Source organism: Meles meles, chromosome 9 (genome assembly GCF_922984935.1).
Source record: "Meles meles chromosome 9, mMelMel3.1 paternal haplotype, whole genome shotgun sequence".
Lineage (NCBI taxonomy): Eukaryota > Metazoa > Chordata > Mammalia > Carnivora > Mustelidae > Meles > Meles meles.
The window spans coordinates 18,258,236-18,279,070 of NC_060074.1; the positions used below are offsets into that span (position 1 = coordinate 18,258,236).

A 20,835-nucleotide genomic window follows, 5' to 3' on the forward strand; every position below is an offset into this window, starting at 1 on the left:
AAAAAATTGGAAGCAGCTTAATTACAGACTCATAAATAAATAACGGTACATTTGTACCATGTGATACAAAATGAAATTGCTCAATGTCTAAGGTATATTGTCAAGTGAAAAAAAAAAGCCAAAAGAACAATCTAAATTTTATGTTGAGAAAGGAAAGGCATAAAATGTACAGAGAAAAATGTTGGAAGGAAAACTCACCAAACTGTTAACAGGTATTACCTTTGAGAAACTGGTAACAAGGAGGGAAGGACACAATGAAACAATCCATTTTTTAAAAATCCTGTACACTTAGATATTTTAATACTATGATGAACATGTAGTATAATATTATTGGTAAATAATAAATCAAAAAATAATTAATAAAAAATAAAATTGCAGGGAATGAAAACTTAGAAAGACTTATTACTTACATAATTTAGTTACATGATTTATATAATGGCTTCCTCTATGTGGTTTTCTGTTGAACATAAGAGGAGAGGATTCATGGCTTTTTAAATCTATCTGTTTTCTATTGTTCCAGAATTATAAGAATCTTGAATAAATAATATTTTACTGACTGAATACAAAACCTTGTCCAGAGACAAACTTATTTTAGGACATTCTGCTTCTCAGCCCCTGAAAACTGAAAATACAACAATAAAGAAATAGAAGAACAACAATCCATTTCATTCGTGGGAAGTTTTTCTTACTATTTGGCTGTTTTCTTTTTAAGCTTTAGTCCCTTGAAATGTTAAAAAAAGCCAGATATACGTTCACTTAGCACCTAGCATGATGTGTGGCATACACCTGGGATTCCATGCATATCGGGACTGAATTAATGTACCTCACAGGTGGTAGCCTAATGAGATGTTAGAAATATCTGTGAAATCAACAGTCCAAAGGAAATACAAATGGGAGAATAATTCACTTCAATGTATTAAAAATCTATCTGGTCTCTGAATGAATCAGTGATGTGAGAGGAGGTTACCAGAAGGGTAGATATAGAGATTAGAATGTATTACGTGATCTAGTCTAGAGTTACTATGCTGGGAAACAGAAATGCTGAGCCTGTGTCTTCCTCACAACAATAACTAATTAAGCAAACCCATATACGTTGAATATCTACTCTGTACTAAGAATTCTGTGAGCTCCATATTGTACATGTTGATGAACACTCTGATATCCCCCATTTCGATGTCCCTCAGGGAACTGACACTGTGATCCAAACAGAACTACTGATGTGCAGTCCCCCATCTCAGCTCTCCCCATTACAGTAAGTGTATCCCCACCCCCCCGGGGCAAACTACCACTTCCTGCCTAGATTTCAACAAGTTTTACCCAGACTCTGTGCTCACCCCCTTGTCCTTCTCCAAACCATTCTCCACATAATGCCAGAGTATTTTTTTTTAATGCTAGAGTATCTTAACAACGTAATGTACCCCTTTCAAAATGAAGGCCCAGCATCTAGCACAGAGTAAATGTTGGAGGAATATTTGTTGAATGAATAAATGAGTGAATGAATGATGAATTCATTAGAAATTTTTTTTCTACCTTCATGGAGCTTAGTTGCTGGAGGTCTGTATCTTCTCCCATCAAGGGTGATTGCTTCTACTTTTTCATACATACATACATACATACATACATATGTTTGAGAGAGAGAATGAGAGAGACAGAGAAAGATTCAGTATGATTTCAGTATACCTTTCCCCTGACCCGGGATCCCCAGGCAATTATTTGAGAAGACTACCTTCTTAAATGAGTGAGCTAAAGATAGAGTGCCGCACTTCTCTCTCCTGAGCTTGCACTGCCTTTATGTTCTTAGAATTTACTAAAGTTCAAGCCTCGTTTTCTGATTATTTATAATAGTAGTGCTGATGATAGTCTCACGTGAAGAAGAAAGGGACAGGAATAATCCTCCCACATCCACTCCCTGGCCTTCCCTTCTCATCCTTAAAACGTACAGTGGCAAACAGATGACAGGGAAGGGAGAGAAGCTTGGAAAAGGGTTTCAGAGATGACACAGGAAATTTCACTCACAAATGGAATGAAAATCATTTAATGAGAAAATAAACCTAGAGTGTTGTCTTTTTTTTTTCTCACCGCAGAAGCAAATAGTGTTAGACGCTTTCAAATTGAATTCCTTTACTGCAAGTTTAAGCAAAATGTTTGCTACTGATTTTCAACCCAACATTTGGAATTTAAAGAGGCTTGGGGAACCTCTTCTACATACTTTCTATTAAACTCTCATAGTCTCGTGACATCCTGTTACCCTGTCTTGGTACTGAATGACTCTATTCAGTAAATGTCTACAACTCTCTGCAAACTGACCATCATGCTTGTTGTTTTAGTCGTATTAAGCTTTTAAGTAATGTAAGATTCATCTTAATTTCCAAAATGTATTGAATCCTTAGCAAAACTCCAGTCTGAAAGGACTGTCAGCTACAGGGAGGCAGGGAAACTGAAGGGACCCTGTGAGGGAAAAAGCTGGGTGTTGCCTCTTTTTCTACTTCTATTCTTGCTACAACATGCATCTCCAACCTATACACCCCTTATTGTCTGTCCTTCTTGGAAAGGACAAAGAGGTATGATATTTGGGGGGGGGGGTCCTTCCAACATAATAGATGGGAGGGAATGACCGGGCAGAGCCATCATGTGCCTATTCCAGGTCGCCGACGCTAGATATCTCCACGCCAAGACCTCCTGACTCCAGGAATAAGTGCTTATGATGGACACCTGGACTCTGTCCTTGTTCTGCCCAGTTCCTGCATGCCTGAGAAGACACACGCACCACACCACAATTGCCAAGAAGAAGCCCAGACCCCAAGCAAAGACAAGACTCTCTCTTTTCCCTTCTGAGTCTCCTGGACACACTGTTCATCTCTCTCTATATATATATCTTCAATAAATTTTGCTTTTGCCTCCTGGTGGGTCGCATTTGATTTCCATTCTGGGTGAAGCCAAGGACTCCTGGCTGAATCACTAGGATGATCACAGCACTGGCTGGAGATGTTGACACTATCTGAGTAAATCTTAGCATGTTACAAACAGTGAAACTTTCTAATTTTCCAAATAATCATCAAGTTAAAAAAAAAAAAAGAACTGGAGCAGTAAAATGGCCAAAAGCTTCCTGCTGTCATCTGATGCCTCTGTGACCGAGCGATAAAACAAAGGTAACCAATACCTTATTTTAGTTTATTTGCCTTTCCTCCTCTTCATCAGCGTGGTTATGACACTTCTGGTTCTGATTAGGTTTGGTGTAGTTTTGGTAAGCGTGCATAGAATGTGCATAAATTATGGAGTGTACTTTTATAATCCACATTGCCAGTGGGTAAGTAGAATTTGCAAAGAGGATCATATTCAAAACCAGACCGAACAAAGATATAAACTTACTTAGAGAAATATTTGAGTGAGGGGTGACAGTATTTAATAAATGCAAATAGTTACAGAGATTAACATAAATGCTTAAAAGCATGAAGGAGGGGCACCTGGGTGGCTCAGCCATTAAGCGTCTGCCTTAGCTCAGATCATGATCCCAGGGTCCTGGGATAGAGCCTTGGCGTCAGGCTTCCTGCCCAGCAGGGGAGTCTGCTTCTCCCTCTCCTTCCTCCCAGTCATGCTCTCTTTCTCTTTCCCTTTGTTGCTCGCTGGCTTTCTCTCTCAAATAAGTAAATAAAATCTTTTAAAAAGAGCATTATGGAAACAAGGCTGATATAAGAGAAATAAAACTGTCAGTTTAAATCTTATCAATTAGCAATTGCTGAATCATCACAAAATATACATACTATAATAACAAAAAGGGAAAATGTGCACCTTCTTGCTAACATCTTAAGCACTTTTGTATAATAATGTATACTTCTAACAGAAGCATCTCATTGGTTTTATTTAAATTTGAAGTGGAAGAAGAGGTAATTTTTAAAGACTCTTTTTTTCATTTTTTACAAGACTGGACAATGCTAATTGCATCTTTATACATTATTGCATCATCTAAATGTAGAAATAAGCTTTATTCTTTCCTGATTTATATAATTTATTTATTCTTTCCTGATAATAATATAATCATGTGTGTATATATAGGTATGTAAATTTTTTAAATAAATAAACTTTGATAAAGTAACTTAAAATATGCAAGAATCTTTCAGTTTCAGATATAAAACTGCATAAGTGTTGGGACAATGTCTTCCCAACGTGTGTAGTCAACATAGCTTATTAGCATTTTGGAATGTGCAACACAGCCCGCTGGATTTGTGAAGGCTGTGAGGAATCAGCAGCTTTTATAAGCTCAGCTGGAGAAATCTAATGAAAAATAAAAATGAAGATGTGAAGACTAAAAGATTTTTATAAAATAAAAGTCAAATTTTTATGTGAAATTTTCCTAAGAAGTTCAAGTAGATGTTGACTTTGCTTTGAGTGCTCACCATGACCCCAAAGAAGTAAAGATAGAAACAGTGGGAGGAAACTTCTGTCGGCCTCAGAATTAGGCACAAGGAGTTCCCATCCTGTCTTGGTCTCGGGCAGTCTGAGCATGCGTCTGACATTTTTGTGCTCTTGTCTTCTCTAATACAAGGACTATAACTCCAGCTCTTCACAGCACATATTTTTAGAATCACCAAATAATGATTTCATTGACTGGGCTCTGCCAACTTTAATACACAACTGACATTATAATGTCCTGCTTCTATAGCTCTCCAGCTGTTATGGGAAGGATTGTGTGTGCCCTTGCCTAAATTCATATGTGGAAGTCCTCACCCCCTGTACCTCAGAATGGGAATATATTTGGAGTAGATTCTTTAAAGAGATAATTAAATTAAAATAAAGTTATGTGGGGTGGGTCCTAACCCAATATGAGTGGTGTCTTCATAAAAAGAGCACATCTGGATAGGGGCCCCCACAGAGGGACACCTTGGTCTTAGCCTTCTAGCCTCCAGGACTGTGAGAAAATTAATCTGTGATGTTTAAGGTACCCAGCCTGTGGTAGGTACTTTGCTATGGTAGTTCTAGCAAACTCATCCAGCAATTCAGAAATATTCTGAGAAGGCCTCCTCCCATTCAGAAACACATGAGAATATTATCCCTCATTTTATCACAAATCTCTAGAGATCCCTCAAATACAAAAGATCTGAGGCTTTCAAAAAAGACATGGATATATGTACATAGCTATATTAAGGTAACAAAACACTATAAATAAGACAGTCCAAAACAAAAGAAATAACTATAGTTAAAAAACATTTTTTACAAGAGCCTTCAGAATTTAGCGAGGAGCTGTATCTTACGAAGAAGACGGTGATGCTAATGATGGTACCACTTACATGACAGAAACCTAATCAGTGATCCTCTAGGAAGACGATCCTTATTACCCCCACTTGTAAGTGGTAACATCAGGCTGCCCAGTTATATTTGTTGTAGTACTATTGATAATATTAACTGCAATAACAAAATCGTCTAATATTTGTTATTTATTTCATCTTTTATAATTTAATATTTTGTAATGTAAATGCTACGGAATTTAAATTTCACATAAAACTTGGCTCTTTTTCTAGAAAAGTCTTTTAGTCTTTGACATCTTCATCTCATTTTTTTTTGTTTGTTTCTGTTTCTCCGGTTCAGCTTCTGAAAGCTGCTGATTTCTAAAATATTTGTAGTTATTTACTATTATTAAATGCTTGGACTGTGTCAGGTGCTGTGGTAAAGCCTCTTATGGTCTAACAACATTAATGCTCACAAAAACACTGTGAACTGGGCAATACTAGACATCAAGTTCACTGATGCTACTGATGTCCAAAAGGCTCTCAACTCTGTTACTCACTTGATAAATTGCACTGTTGGGATAATACTATAAAATCAAGTATTTAGGAGCACCTGGGTGGCTCAGTTGGCTAAGCATCTAACACTTGATTTCAGCTCAGGTCATGATCTCAGGGTTGGGATGGAGCCCCATGTAGGGCTCCTGGCTCACCAAGGAAATCTGCTTGAGGATTCTCTCTCCCTCTCTCTCTCTCTGCACCTCCCTGCTGTAACAGAAATTAAGTGTTTAAAAGGCAGCCTGAATCCCTGACCATCACTATCTCCGTAGATTGTGAAAACCTTACCTGATGGCATTTCTAGAGTGAAGGCATCTGCAAGTTTTGACAACAGTTCTCGCAGTTCCTTTTCCTCGAGCTCATCGTTTCCCTCCTGGATGTTAACTGTCTCTTTCCTTTTTGCCAGTGCCAGAGTAGGACTGTTCATTTCAGTGGGAACAATCTGGGGGTTGTCCCGCGGCAGTCCCTCCTGAGAACAGGTTGGGGAGCTAAAGATTTCCTTTGAGATCTTTTGTGCTTGGCTTTGTGCCCTGGTGCTTTGTGTTGACTTCAGCTGCGAAATGGCTTCTGGTGATTCTGAATTTGGTAGAGCATGCTCTGCATTTGCTTGACTTTGGTGACTTTTGGTGACTTTGGGGTCAGTTGCGGTTGGGGAGGCAAGAGGTTCCCATTCTGAACAATCCTCAGTGGCTTTCGTGACCTGGGAAGAACTTCCTCCCCTGCAAAGCCTTTCAGCCTTTCCATGGTCACCCTTGGAAATCATTCTTTGACAGGAAGAAGAGGAAGGAGGGAGTGACTGTAACACTGCCTGAATAAAGAAAACTTGATGAAGAAACCGACATTTATCTTACCATTTTCATAAATGCGTTTAGTTTTAATCTCATACTAGGATATTTAATGCAAGATTTTTCTTTCTCCTTTCCAAATTCATGATTATTGATTTTATTTTATGCTGTCAGTTCAATGTCCATCTAAAACTATCCACAAAAGAAACAACAGCTCAGATTCTCAAAATATCACAGGGAGTAATCACGAAGCATTTGGGAAAAAAATCTAGGTCCTAAATGTTCAGGTTCTAAAAATACCATAAGGAATTTCTAAGAACATCAGCATCTATTGAATTGGTAGCTAAAATGTATTACAATAAAACATGTTCATAAGGATCCACCTGGGGAGCTATGTCGGGTGGGGGGAGCTCATAATAAGCCATAGGTATAAAATCTAGGGCACAATTCCCAAAGTGTGGTCCACAGACTTCTGGAAATCCCTAAAACCCTTTCAGAGGTCTGTGAAGTCAAAATTATTTCCACAATGATACTTAGATGGTCACTGTGTTGACATTTGCCCAGATAGTGAAAAGTCAAAATAAGTAAGGCTAAAGGAGGTAAAGCACTCTTGGTGTCTTAGTACAAATCAAGGCAACACCAAACAGTGCTAGTGGTCATGGTACTCCTCACAGCCATGCTCTCACAGCTAAAAAACAACCAACCAAATAACAACAATGAATAGTTCCACTTAAGAATTTTCCCCCTTTTTTTCTTTTTAAGATTTTATTTACTTATTTGAGAGAGAGATAAAGCTAGAGACAGAGCACAAAGAGAGGAGGAGGGGCAGAGGAAGAGAGAGAAGCAGACTGCCTGCAAGGCAGGGAGCCTACCATGGGACTCAACCCCAGGACCCTGGGATCATGACCTAATCCAAAGGCAGACACCTAACCAACGGAGCCACTCAGGCACCCCAAGAATATCCTTGATGACCTAAAACTCTTGATTTTCTTAATTACAATTTGTCTTTTTAACATTGTGTATGATGAAATGAGAACCGTGTAAAATAACTCTAATATTTTTGAAACACAGAAGTTGCCTTTTGTGTGAAAGAATGACTTGCAGACTCTAATTCAGACTTGGATGTTTGGTAAATATTTTCTCAAAAATGAGTGAAGTGAGACTGGCACAGTAAGGAAATAATTAACAACATGTATTGCCAACTTTAAGAGTTGAGTTTTTGGGCAAAAATCAGAATTTCAGAAAATACATACATCACCACGTGCCTAACAGCTTTCCAATTCCTAAAGACTTTCCCAGTGAGGATAATGGTGATATTAATGAATATGATTTCTTTGGCAGGGTGGGGGTGGATGTGTATAATGAGCTTTAGGAAGCTTGGCATAGCTTGGGGAACTTCCACATTACCAGTGTATCACACCAATAAATCATGCATAGGTAGAAAACCCATTCAAAGAGCACAACAAAACCTTGTATTTTAATGAAACAGAGTGTGAAGTGGATACAGTTTCAGATATAATGCTGCAACTATCCTTTAAGAAACAAGCACTTATTGTGTGTCGGTGTACTACCAAAGAAAAAGATCTTCAATGACGTGAACAGACTATTAAAATATTATTCTCTTTTTTGAGGCGCCTGGGTGGCTCAGTGGGTTAAGCCTCTGCCTTCGACTCAGGTCATGATCTCAGGGACCTGGGATTGAACTCAGCAGGGAGCCTGCTTCCCCCCACTCTCTGCCTACTGGTGATCTCTGTCAAATAAATAGATAAAACCTTTAAAAAATAAAATAAAATATTATTCTCTTTTTCAATGGCAAATCTCTGAGGCCAGATTTCTTCATATACTTCAACTATAACATCTTGCAACAGATTGAATGAAGCAGTTATGAAAATCTTTCATTAAGTCAAATATTCAAGAAATTTAAAAAATATATAAAGCAATGCCACTCTTCTAAAAATTTTTTTAAAGTATGTAGTTACTGTTTAAAACTATCCCATATATAATGGGCTTATTTCATTTTTAAATTAATAAACTTTTAAGCCACTTCTCACTTTCAATTTTGATCAAGATAAAGAACAATAGATATGACAAAAAGGCTCTTTGGGATCCTTAAAATGTTTTAAGAATGTAAAAAGTTTGCACAAACCAAGAGGCTAAATATCAGCGCTGTAAAGGACCGCTTTGCTCTCGATATATATATCGAGTTTCTTAACTATATATATATATAGTTTCTTAACTGGCACGAGTATACTACCACCAATTCTCCTAGTGGGTCTGAAGGAGAAGGATAGAGTCTGAGGGTGAATGTGGGAGGAGGTGAGGGTATGGAGAGAAGAGGGAAAGAGAAGAGGCTGATCAAAATGAGGTGAGAAGCTTCAGGCTGAAGTCCTCCCACGGCCAGTGGATTTGAGGTCCGACTTCCGGACGTTCCACACTTCCTACCTGGAGATCCTGCCCTATCTGCTGGAGCCGGGTCCACAGGCTATCCTGGTTGGCTGTAAGCCTGTGAATCCTGGTTTCAAATCTGCAACTTTTTTCTTCCTGCGAGGCATAGATGGCTTGCAACTTGTCTTTGTATTGGTTTAACCGTTTTTTAAGGAATCTGCAAAGAGGACACCTTTGAGTGATTTGAAAGGGAAAGAGGTCAGCACACTAACTAGCTTCCTAGCGACATGGGCTGTGAGTCTTCTTTGTGGAAGAAGATGCTGGAGAAGTCCATGCCTCCGCTATTATTTCACATTGATCAATGCTGTTTAATATTGTTCAACCATTCAGCATGCACCGCTGACCTTCGTGCCTCCTATGTGCATAACTCCACCAAGAACTTCATCAGCATTGGAGGTGTTTTAGAAAACTCATCCTGCCTGTTAGGGAATAATTTTGGTAGCATACCTTGACTAGCTACTCACATTTGAATATTGATTTGTTATCCTTTGGTCTCAAATCACTCTGTTTAGAACGAAAGTATACATGTCCTGGCCAAACACCTAACACCTGACCAGGATAGGGAAGGAACAACGAGGCAGGCAGCTCATGAATTGTGGATCTGTTTTGGCTCCTCTTCCTAAGTCTAGTTATTTATTAGTTTAAGAACGAACCAAGCAGTCAGGGCAATTCTTTTAAAGCATTAAAATAAACAAACAACCATAAACCAAATAATGATAAATAAAATAAAACATAAAGCAGATCATGTTACTCCTCTGCTCAAAACTCTCCAATGGTCCCCCTAATTTAGAATACGCCAAAGTCCTTCGGAGGCAGACAAGTCCCAACAGTTGGCCAAGACCCACCCCCGTCTTCTTTCACCTGCTCTCTGCCTCCCCTTGCTCCCGCAGTCTTGCAGCCACACACAGCTCTTGGCTACTCTAACACACCAAGCATGACCTCCCCTGAGAGTCTGCTCTATGGCCCCTCTGCTTGGAACCCTCCTTCTCCAGGTTCTTGCTCTCCTTACTTCTCATGTCCTGCAAGTCACCTCTCACAATTGTATTTTTAATGAGACCATCCCTGATTGCCCTCCTGGAACCGGCAAACCGGGACTCTGAATCTTGCCTCCCCCACCTCCCATCTCCTTCCCTACTTTACTTGTCTTCAGGTCTAATTGTTACAGAGCATGATACGATCTGAGATTTTGGACTTCATCTCCAGTCTTCAAACCTCTGGACAGTCACGTTATATGACATAGAACATATTTTATTTATTATTTTAGTTATTTATTAATTACTCTATTGCTTAATAATTGCTTATTGCTTCTTCATTCTGGCAACTTTTTTCTTCTTTTTTGCTTGTTGTCAGATATCCCCCAGCCCAGGCCTAAAACAGTCCCTGTTACAGAGTACATCTACAATCAAGATTGGCTGATTAAAGTACAATCTTACCTTTAATCAGTGTGGTGGGCATATTTGTGGAATTTGTAGAAATTATCTTACCGGTGGGAAATGCAAAAGATTTCTCAATGTTAGAGCCTTTGAAATTCCTAATTACCAATTTCCAAGATCTTAAAGAAGTCTTGGAATCTGGTTTGGGCTTCTACCCAAAGGGAGAGTCTCTGAAGGAGAGCCCTCAAACTTCCAGACAGTCACACTCAGGTGAAATGGGAGTCTGACTCTAAAATCCTTGATCATAATTGGAGTTTCAGATGTATCTTTATGATGGATTTTTCCGAAAGGAGTCAGCCCAGGGATTTGATAGCAGATGACAAAAATACATTCTTAGAAGTCATCTCTAGCTGGTTTTTTAGGCAGCGTTGCTCTTCTTATGGCCACCAGTGATAAGAGTTTCTCTCTTTTTCCTATGCTGTTCTCCATCCCCCAACCATAATATAATTAACCAGATTATGTATGTTATCCTTAACTACTCAAATAGAGCCAAAGCCCTCTTTTACCTTCCTATTGGGCTATTTCTCTTTTTAAGGAATTTCTTCTAAGTTAAAAAAAAAGGCATGTGATATCTTTGTAGAATTTTTTGCCATGAAAGCAAAAATGAAATGCTCTTGGTTTGTCTCTGTTGTCAGTGTTTGAGCATTCCCACGTGGGTCCTACCTTCTTTCACTGTGGAGTGCATTAATGGATTCATGAGTTCTCCTCAGTTCATTCCTGAGGCTGACCACAGTCTAAAGCAAGAAATACAGAAAATAAATCTTTGGCTTTTGGTTTGAATTTAAGCCACATTCCTAAAAATTCACCATAGGAACATGATAATTATATGCATAAGTTAAATATATAATATATATTAATTACATATATTAAAAAGTGAGTGGTGTTGGGGTTTCGGTTCAGATATGATACAGATGTTCATATGCTCACAGGGAAGTTTCATGATCTCGTATTTATATGATGCTTTTCTTTAAAGGATTTGTTGTTGTTGTTTTTTTTAAAGATTTTATTTATTTATTTGACAGAGAGATCACAAGTAGGCAGAGAGACAGGCAGAGAGAGAGGAGGAAGCCGGCTTGCTGCTGGGCAGAAAGCCCGATGTGGGGCTCGATCCCAGGACTCTGGGATCATGACCTGGGCCAAAGGCAGAGGCTTTAACCCACTGAGCCACCCAGGTGCCCCTTCTTTAAAGGATTTCAACATCAACAAGACCTTTAGGTTTTAAAAATCCATTATAATAGTCCTTTGCCTGAGTTAGGTTCCTGCCCAGAAAACCTCCTTCCCCAAAAGCATCTACAAAAAGCAGCTGGATCACTTTCTCCTTCTTAGCTCAAGAAATCTTTCCCTTCAGGGCACCCAGGTGGCTCAGTCAGTTAAGTGTCTGCCTTTGACTCAGGTCCTGATCCCAGGATTCTGGGATCGAGCCCCCACATCAAGCTCCCTGCTCAGTGGGGTCTGCTTCTCCCTCTCCTTCTGCCCTACCCCCTGTTTGTGAGCACTCTGTCTCAAATAAATAAATAAAATCTTAAAAAAAAAAAGAAAAAAATCTTTCCCTTCTATCCACCACCTTCTACTTAAATTTTCTCAACTTTCCATTGCTCTCCACATGGATGTGTACTGAGAGTCACAGCTTATGTCTTTGAAATCACCAAGGCTCTTTGCGTTAATAGTGATCAGCTCAGCAGCTCCCATTTGGGATTTTCCCGCCAAAGCTTGTCACTCTTCATATCACATTCTGCTCCCTGAATGGCACCCAAGTGCAAGTCCTGACCTGATCCAGCCTGGCCCAGCTCTGGGACACCATGAACTGGCCCTTGGCTCCCACATGTCTGGATGGGAGATTGGATTTCATTACTCTACATTTATAAGCAGCTGTGGCTACACTCGGTGGTCTCATCTGGTTTGGTTCCTGCAAACGATCTGAAGAGGGACTGGCCACCTTGGGAACACTGGTCTACGGGAACAGCCTGAGAAAGGAAGAGGGAAGGGCAGGAAGAAGGAGCTGAACTACAGACATAGAGTCACACGATCTGGTTGGGGTGTACTCGGTGGCCCCTCTGCGTGACCTGGGCCCATTTGCCTCTTCACTCAAATGCTCAAACAGCTTCCAATGCCTCACATAGTCTTTGAATCAGTGAACTTTATATTATTAATATCAATGTTATCATGTGGCATGTGTCGTTCTGCCGTTGAGAAGCATTTCAGGTTAGCAACAGGTCCTATGCTTTAGTTTGTCATTCTCAATGACACACGTGAGGCTGTTTCCAATTTTACAAAGTATAGGCAGTGCCGCAGTGAACCAAGCTGTACCTGCTTCCTTGAGCAGGTATGTGTGGGCAGCATTCTCAGCTTTTAAGATTAATAGATACCAGACGTGTGCCCACATTGGGCATGCACACGACACATGCCCACGCACGGATATTTGAAAATGCATAAATACACCACAAACAAATGCAAAGACCTACCCCAAACAGATTACCTCTGGGCAAGTAGGAACCCTCCCTGGGTTGGGAATTAGCGTTGAAAATAACTTTGTCATTATCTGAAATATCTTAACTTTTTATAAGGCAAACAGATTGAGGTCCTATTTGTATAATAAAAAATTTTCTTTTTCTTTCTTTCTTTCGTTCTGCATAATTAAAAATGTTCTTCATTCTTTCTTTCTAGATTTTATTTATTTATTTGACAGAGAGAGAGCACAAGCTGAGGGAGAGGCAGACGGAGAGGGAGAAGCCGACTCGTCCCTGAGCAAAGAGCTCAATGCAGGGCTCAATCCCAGGACTCTGGGATCATGACCTGAGCCACCCAGGCGCCCCTAAAAAAATTTTTTTTTAATCAAAGGAGGAAACGTACTGCATGAATTAACATGAAGGACGTGAGATAGAATGAAACGAGAGTGAAGTAGAGAAATCCAAACACAGAACTTCTGTTAAATTTCCTCCTTCGGAAAGAAGAAACTTTAGTTTATAAAGGGGGGGGGGTGGGCTGGATTGTGAAAACGGCTCTTCCTCTTATTCAAAGCAGGAGCTAGAGGAGCTTTTCCGCGCGACTCCGCACGTGGAAGCCGGACCGCTCTGCCGGGCGCCCAGGAGGGGGCGTGCGAGGTCCGCGGCGCGGCCTGCAGAGGCTCCTCTCTGGCCGCGAGGGTTAACGCGCCAGCGACCGCAGGGGGCGCAGGGGGGAGGAGGAAGTGCTCCGCTGGCCGCAGGACCCAACCTCGCCTCGGCTTCCCGCCTGCACGACTGCGTGTGGGAACTTTAATTTTTCTTGGGTGATTGAAAAGCATTACAGATACGATTTTGAAGACCTTCCTTAGGGGCAGACTATACTGATTGTACTGATTGCAGGGAACGCCTACCGGTGCGGTCGCATAGGGCAGGGCAAAGAAACGCGCCACTGAGAACGTGATCAAGTGTTTGCAGACCTTAGATCACACACACACACACACACACACACACACACACACACACACACCACACGCGCGCACACACACACACGCACACACACACACACACACCACACGCACACACACACACTCCACCGAGATGTCATCTCTAATTCCTGTGATGGAAAAATTTCATTGGAATTTTTTTGTTAAGTTTGTTCTTTCCCTTACGTCTTCTCTTCCAAATTTCCTGACAGTTTCCTTTATTTGTGGACGTACTGGTCCGTCCCCCCTCCCCCACACTTCTGAATGGCATCACATTGTGTGATAGCGAGTTGCCATAAGACCCCTACGGGGAGAAGGAATCTTTATCTGTAAGTTATAGGGGCACGTTTGGGGGGCAGAGACTTGGAATCTATGGACACCGGTGTAATGTAAAGACCTCAGAGCCGAATGCAGCTTACCTTTAGGAGGCAGACTTAGCCCCAGTCCCCTCAAAGCTGAGCTTGGTCCGCTAAGTGGACAATCCAGGTGACTGGCTGCAAAGGGGACTTCTACTGTGGCGGTGAGAACTGACCACTTTGGAGAGCAACAGGTAAGAGAAAGTTCATGTTGCTCAGTTACATGTAAATGAGGGTCGGTTTTATGTCTTCTTAAGGGTGTTAATATTGAGTCTTCTATAACACGCCCAGACAACAATACAAATTATATTTAATTGTGTGGACCACCATAGCCATTAATTCATGGTTTTTAGCGGAAGCACTTTTTTACAATGAACTTCACGCTTGCCAACATCCGATTAACCTTATACATGCTACTCTTCATGAAAAACTATGCAATTGAGTATGTGAAATAGGCCAGAGACTGACCAGGAGTTATGTATTTTGAGAATATAGGTTTTCTTAATAGATACTGATTTGATCCTTCTGATACAAATGTGACTTTATTCTTTTGGTGTAAAAGGTGAGCATATTTGAGTTGAATTCGAGTAGAAATGTGAAGATTTGACAAATAAAACAGTAAGTTTAAAATACTTTAACTAACTTGAAAACCTTGTGGAAGTAATTTTCTCAAGAAGATTAAATTATCAAAGTTAACCGAAGAAAGCATTAATTTTGAAGAAAGAGAAAAAATTATCTAAATATTATAAAGGCTTCAGTGTCCTAGGGTTTTACACTTAAATTCTGTCAATTTTTAAAAAGATTTTATTTATTTATTTGACAGAGAGAGACAGCAAGAGAGGGAATACAAACAGGGAGAGTGGGAGAGGGAGAAGCAGGCTTCCCACTGAACAGGGCACCTATGTGGGGCTTGATCCCAGGATCCTGGGATGATGACCTGAGCCCAAGGCAGACACTTAACGACTGAGCCACCCAGGTGCCCCAAATTCTGTCAGTTGTTAAGATACAAATAGTTCTGGGGCTCCTGGGTGGCTCAGATGGTTTTGCAACTCTTCATTTCAGCTCCGGTCGTGATTTCGGGGTCATGGGATCGAGCCCCACATTGGACTCTTCACTCACTGGTGAGTCGGCTTGTGGATTCTCTCTCTCTCTCTCTCTCTCTCTCTGCTCCTCCCCTTGCTCGCACTGTCTCTTTCAAATAAATAAATGAATCTTTTTAAAAAATAAAATAGTTCTTATCTTAGATAAATTGCTTCAAACACAAGAGAAGATGAAAAAGGAGTAACTGCTGAAAATGCACAAAACTGAAAAAGACAGTGTTGAGAGAGAATATTTTGACTCATAAATGTTGCAATTCTAAATGAAAAATAAGCAAAGCAAGTTTAAGTCGTATTTAAAAAGGATCCACTATGAACAAATACAGGTGTTGCTTTCAGCAATGCCAGGAACGTTTACTCTCAGGGACTACTGGTGCAATGTTCCCAACAAGAAAAAGCACGAGATCATTTCAAATGAGGCTAAAAAGGAGACTTAAAATAAACAAATTCAAAATCACTTCTGATTGCCTATCTCCACAAAAGCAAAATAAAACACACAAAAAGTAAAAGGAATAGAAAAAGGACTTCCGTAAAATTAAAAGGAGTTTCAACCCAACAACTAACACCATCATATTTAATGGAGAAGCATAAGAGAAGTGCCCTCATTAAATCTCCCATTTAAAGTAAAAGAAGCTGCCAGGTCATCTCTTGCATTATTCAGTATGGTTCTAGAAGATCTGGATTCTCTCGGGAATGAAGACATGCAGTAGACATGAGAGGTTTAAATATTGGAGAGAAAGAGACCAAAATATCTCCCCCCCGCCACACTGTATGATTATTTAGTTAGAAGCAAGAGAGTCAAACTAGACCAGTATTTGAAATTAAGAGAGTTCAGAAAAGTTTCTCTTTATAAGAAAACCATTCACAAATCCATAACTTTCCAATATACCATCATCAATAATTAAGAAAAAGGTACAATGGGAAAGGTCTTTATTCAAAATAAGAACAATAGGCATAAAAGAGCCGGGTGCCCTCAGTGAGAAACCTAGACTGAGAAGTAAGCCACATAAAGCCATTACTGACAGCCGTTCGCACCTCGAAATACAGGTTTAATGCAAATCAAACCAAAATCCTAGTAAGATTAACTTGGCATCTTAGGAATGATTTTAAAGTCCTTCTAGAAGAATAATTGTTTAATAATAGCTAACTCAAAAAAATCAAAATAACAATGATGTCAGCAAGACACCAGAAGAGGGAGCCCTAGACCCTCTTATCCATCATCCCACCCCAGCCACACTTATTAAACACCACCCCAGTTCTTGTTTCTGCCTGGGGAACTGAGGGAAGGACTATGCCGTGTGTCCAAGCCCTGATTTTCCTGGGGGCTGCCTGAAGAATGGGCTATTTCAGTTAAAAAACTGGGAGTAGGGGAATATCCTCACCTTCTAACGTGCCATCCACAATAAAAGCCAGGTTGATTTAAACCTTAAATGTCCAAAAAAATCAAGCCACGTTACTACCACCGCCCCCCCCCCCCAAATCAATCCATGTTACAGCAATACAGCTGAAGGCTCATTTGATTTTTTTAATGCAGAAAAATTTCCCATGCATAAAATTGTGTAAGAAGTCAGACAAGAAAAGGTTAATAATGTTTTCAGAGGAATTAAAAATGTCTATATGTAGCAAGTCACATTATAAGTTGGACTAAAAGGAAATAACCATAAAGAAAGGTTTCCCATAGCTAAAGTTTTAAAAGCTCAACTACATTAATAAAACAAGCTGCTGCATGGGTCACACTGGGCAGAGGACACCGACAGAACAAACACAACTGCCTTCTAAATGAAGAAGAAATGGACATTAAGGGAAATAAAATATATTCTGCTCATAAAAGTAACAAAATTCAAAACCTGGTGATAGTAACCAGTCACAAGGAAGAGTAACAAGGATCAAGAGAAATCGTTATTTGAATTCACTGGGTGCACAGTTTGGTATATCCTTTCTAAACAGTAATTTTTCAGTAAGTATTAAGAGTCTAAAAATAGTCCCACTTCTCATCCTCGTTATCCCACCTAAAGAAATAAACCTACCGAACTATTTGGGAAATCATGTATAAAGAATAATGTATGAGGATTTCAATAGTATAATTTCAAGTTTTAGCAAAAATTGGAAGTAATTCAAATATCCAACAACAGAAGAGAAGAGGGGTTAAATAATGTTACATCGTTTAAATGAAACCTACACAACAATGTGTCAGAAGATTTGTAATGGCAATGGGAAATGCTCACAATAAAACACTGATAAAGAACTATATCAACAATACATTCTGCAGTGTGATGTAAACTATATCAAAAGTATTTGCAGGGAAAGAAGTACACCAAAATATTAACGTATTAACATTGAAATATTAATATTAGTAAAGAGTACACTTGTCACAATGAGCACTGAGTAATGTATAGAGTTGTTGAATCACTATATTGTGATTCAACACCTGAAACTAATATAACTCTGTATTTTAACTATACTGGAATGAAAAGAAAAATCTTATTAAAAATACTAAAATAGTGGTTATATCATGGTTTGTAATTGTAATTTTGTTCTTTGTTGGCTTTTCCAAATGTTCTGTAATAAATATGTAACCCCTTATGATTGGAGATAAAAAATCATTTTAAACAATATTTTGTTTGATCATGTGAACATCTTGAAAATATTCCGCACACCACACTGAATCTCACGGCATCCTTACAAAGTGGTCCAGATTGTTTGTGCATTGGTTCCTTTCCCTTTTGGACTCACCTGAGGATGTGGGCTGTTGTCAGTTTGCTGAGCCTGAAATATTGTTGGAGATACTTGTCTGGAAGCCTCTGTGGCTACAGTTTCCACTGGTCTAGTCCGACTTGCATGTATTGGTACTTCAGAGCTACCGTACGGAATCGAGATCCTGCTATAAAGCAGAGGTTTATAAGACATTGTAGTGATAATTAATTATCAGGCATGACATTGAGGAAAGCCTTTTTAGAAAATGTTAAATCAGGTATTAACTTTGATATTCAAAATAGCATTAAAGTAGCATGACTTTTTTTTTTTTTCCTGTGCCTTTTCCCATCCAACTACTTAGGTGATGGACAGCAATTGGTCAATAATGGAAATGGGGATTCTATTTACTGCCCTCCTTCTTGATGATCTAGAAATAAGAATGCAAAGAAATTAAGGAATGACTGCATAAAATCCCCAAGGTCATCCTGTTCAGGTCAGATACTAGGGGTTCTGAGTGCAGATGTGTGCATAATTATCGTGTCATATTGGAAAGAACATAGAATAGAGCAGTCAGTTTAGGTCAGGCATATTCCATTTTAAGCAGTTCCACTTAGTTTCATTCCTTTATTCAAAAATGATTTTAAAGCATCTCACCATCTTGAGTTATTGCAGATAAAGGATGGAAAATAAAAGCTGAGAACTCCCCACTCACAGAGATTTTATATTTAATGGACAGATGAACATACGATTGTTATTGACATGATGCGATTTTATTTCTACAGGACATGATGGGCTCACAGGGAGAGAAGTGATTATTGTGTGGTACACTTAATTATGCAGTTAAGCAGTTGGGCATTTGGGGATAACCTTGGACTTCTTTGTCACATATCTTTGAGTGACACATTCTCTTTCTACCCTATGTGAGATCATTTTGATTCCTTTGGGTTGTTCCATACCGTTTTCTGGACTCATACAAACATCAAATATATATACTGAATTTGTTTTTGGAACAAAAATGACATTTCATGCACACTGTTCTGCCACTTACTCTTTTTGTTAATGGAGGATGATGAATGCTCTCTAGTGTCATGGATAGGGGCTTAAATTTGTTCATTTAAGTGGATTCATTATATTCTGTTGTCTGCCTGCATCATGGGTGTTCCACCGTTTTCCTACCGGTGGACTCTTCGGTTCTTTCTGGTTTATTGCCCCGCCCCTCTAGTGCTGTCGTGAGTGTCCTTATTTACTATTTAGTGGTACTTTCATTCCTATAGGATCATCCCCTTCAGTACTCAAACATGCTGTTACTTTTCCCATCATAACAAAACGTTCTCTTCATGTCAAGTACCCTACCATCTACACTCTCTCTTCCTTCCCTCTACTGTAATGAATCCTGGAAAGAATTGTATTCGGTATCTTCAATTCCTCAGCTCCCATTCTCTCTTAAACCATCTCTAGTCTGATTTTTTTCTGCTACCACCGTCCTACCCTGCTCTTTTTGCGGTCCTCAATGATTCCCTCATTGCGAAGTACGAAGGCCAATTCTTACTTGCCCTAGCACAGCATTTGACAGAATAGACCACACCCTCCTCCTTAAAACACTTTATTTACCTACCTTCCACAATTCCTCATTTTCTCAGTTTTCTCCCAGATCTTTCATCTTTCTTGTCTCCCCTAATGGCTCATCTTCCCTAAATGGCTCTCCAACTTTGTAGTGTGGACTGTTGTAGGGCTCAATCCTCTATCCTCCTCTTTCCTGTCTTCACTCTCCTTGATGATCTCATACAATCTCACAGTTGAAGAGCCATCATGTCAACAACTCCCAAATTTGTACCTCTGGGAGTCTTTCCCCCAAATTCCAGCCATGAGTGGCCTATTCAACATTTCCATGTGATGTCTGAGATATCTCAATCTTAACATATCCCAAACGAAACTCCTGATCGTTCCTCCCAAACTGGCTCCACCTACAGTCTCCCCATTTCAGATCACAGCTGCTTTCTCTTCTACTTACTATAACACCACCATGACCATATAGATTAGAGTAGATATAAGAATTGACCCATAGATCTGAGGATGAGAATATAAGTTATCTTAATTGATCCAAGTATATAAGGAAATCTGATATGTGACAAAGTTGGCATTTTAATTAACTGGGGAAAAGTTAGCATAATTGGCTATGCATCTGAAAGAAAGCAAAGCCAGACCCTTGCTGAAATAAATTCCAAATGGATTGAAATTCAGTTAAAAACTGAAACACTAGAAGAACATTTAGAAAGTTACGTGACCTGGCTTCTACCCTTGTCTCCACCCTGCCTTCCGTCTAGACTATTCTCAGCATCTCCTCTTTCTTGCACTCTGCCACCCTGGCTTCCTCGCTGTTCTTTGGACCTGCCAAGCACACTCCCAGATGGATAGCCAATTATGCATCTTTTTTTTGTGTGTGTGAATGAAAACACGATATTTATCATATGTTGGGTTCCCATTTAGGCTTATATCAATCATTAAATTTTGTATTCTTGTTCTCAGATCTGTATGTCTATTCCATTTTTTTAGAGACAGAGAGAGAGAGAGAGAGAGAGAAAGCAGGGAGGGGCAGAGAGAGAGGGAAAGAGAGAATATCAGGCAGGATCCATGCTCAGCCCAGAGCCCGATAGAGGGCTCGATCCCATGACCCCAAGATCAGGAACTAAACTGTAATCAAAGGTCATATGCTTAACCAATTGAGCCACCCAAGTGCCCCCCATTCTTTTTTTATATAATACTATTTGGTCTTAGTTGTCTATAGTACATTTTAATATCTGATGAAGAACATCCCTTCCCA

General features: G+C 39.7%; 1 protein-coding gene across 1 annotated transcript in view; it reads right to left on the reverse strand.

Moving 5' to 3' along the window:
• DYTN (dystrotelin) overlaps nt 1-20,835 on the reverse strand; it is a 47,975-nt gene that overhangs the window by 1,262 nt on the left and 25,878 nt on the right. Inside the window, exons 10-11 of the mRNA XM_046018103.1 lie at nt 9,005-9,164; nt 6,066-6,585 (exon numbers count right to left, since the gene is read on the reverse strand). Of these exons, the coding sequence (XP_045874059.1) occupies nt 6,066-6,585; nt 9,005-9,164 (680 nt within the window). The remainder of the gene's footprint in view (nt 1-6,065; nt 6,586-9,004; nt 9,165-20,835) is intronic.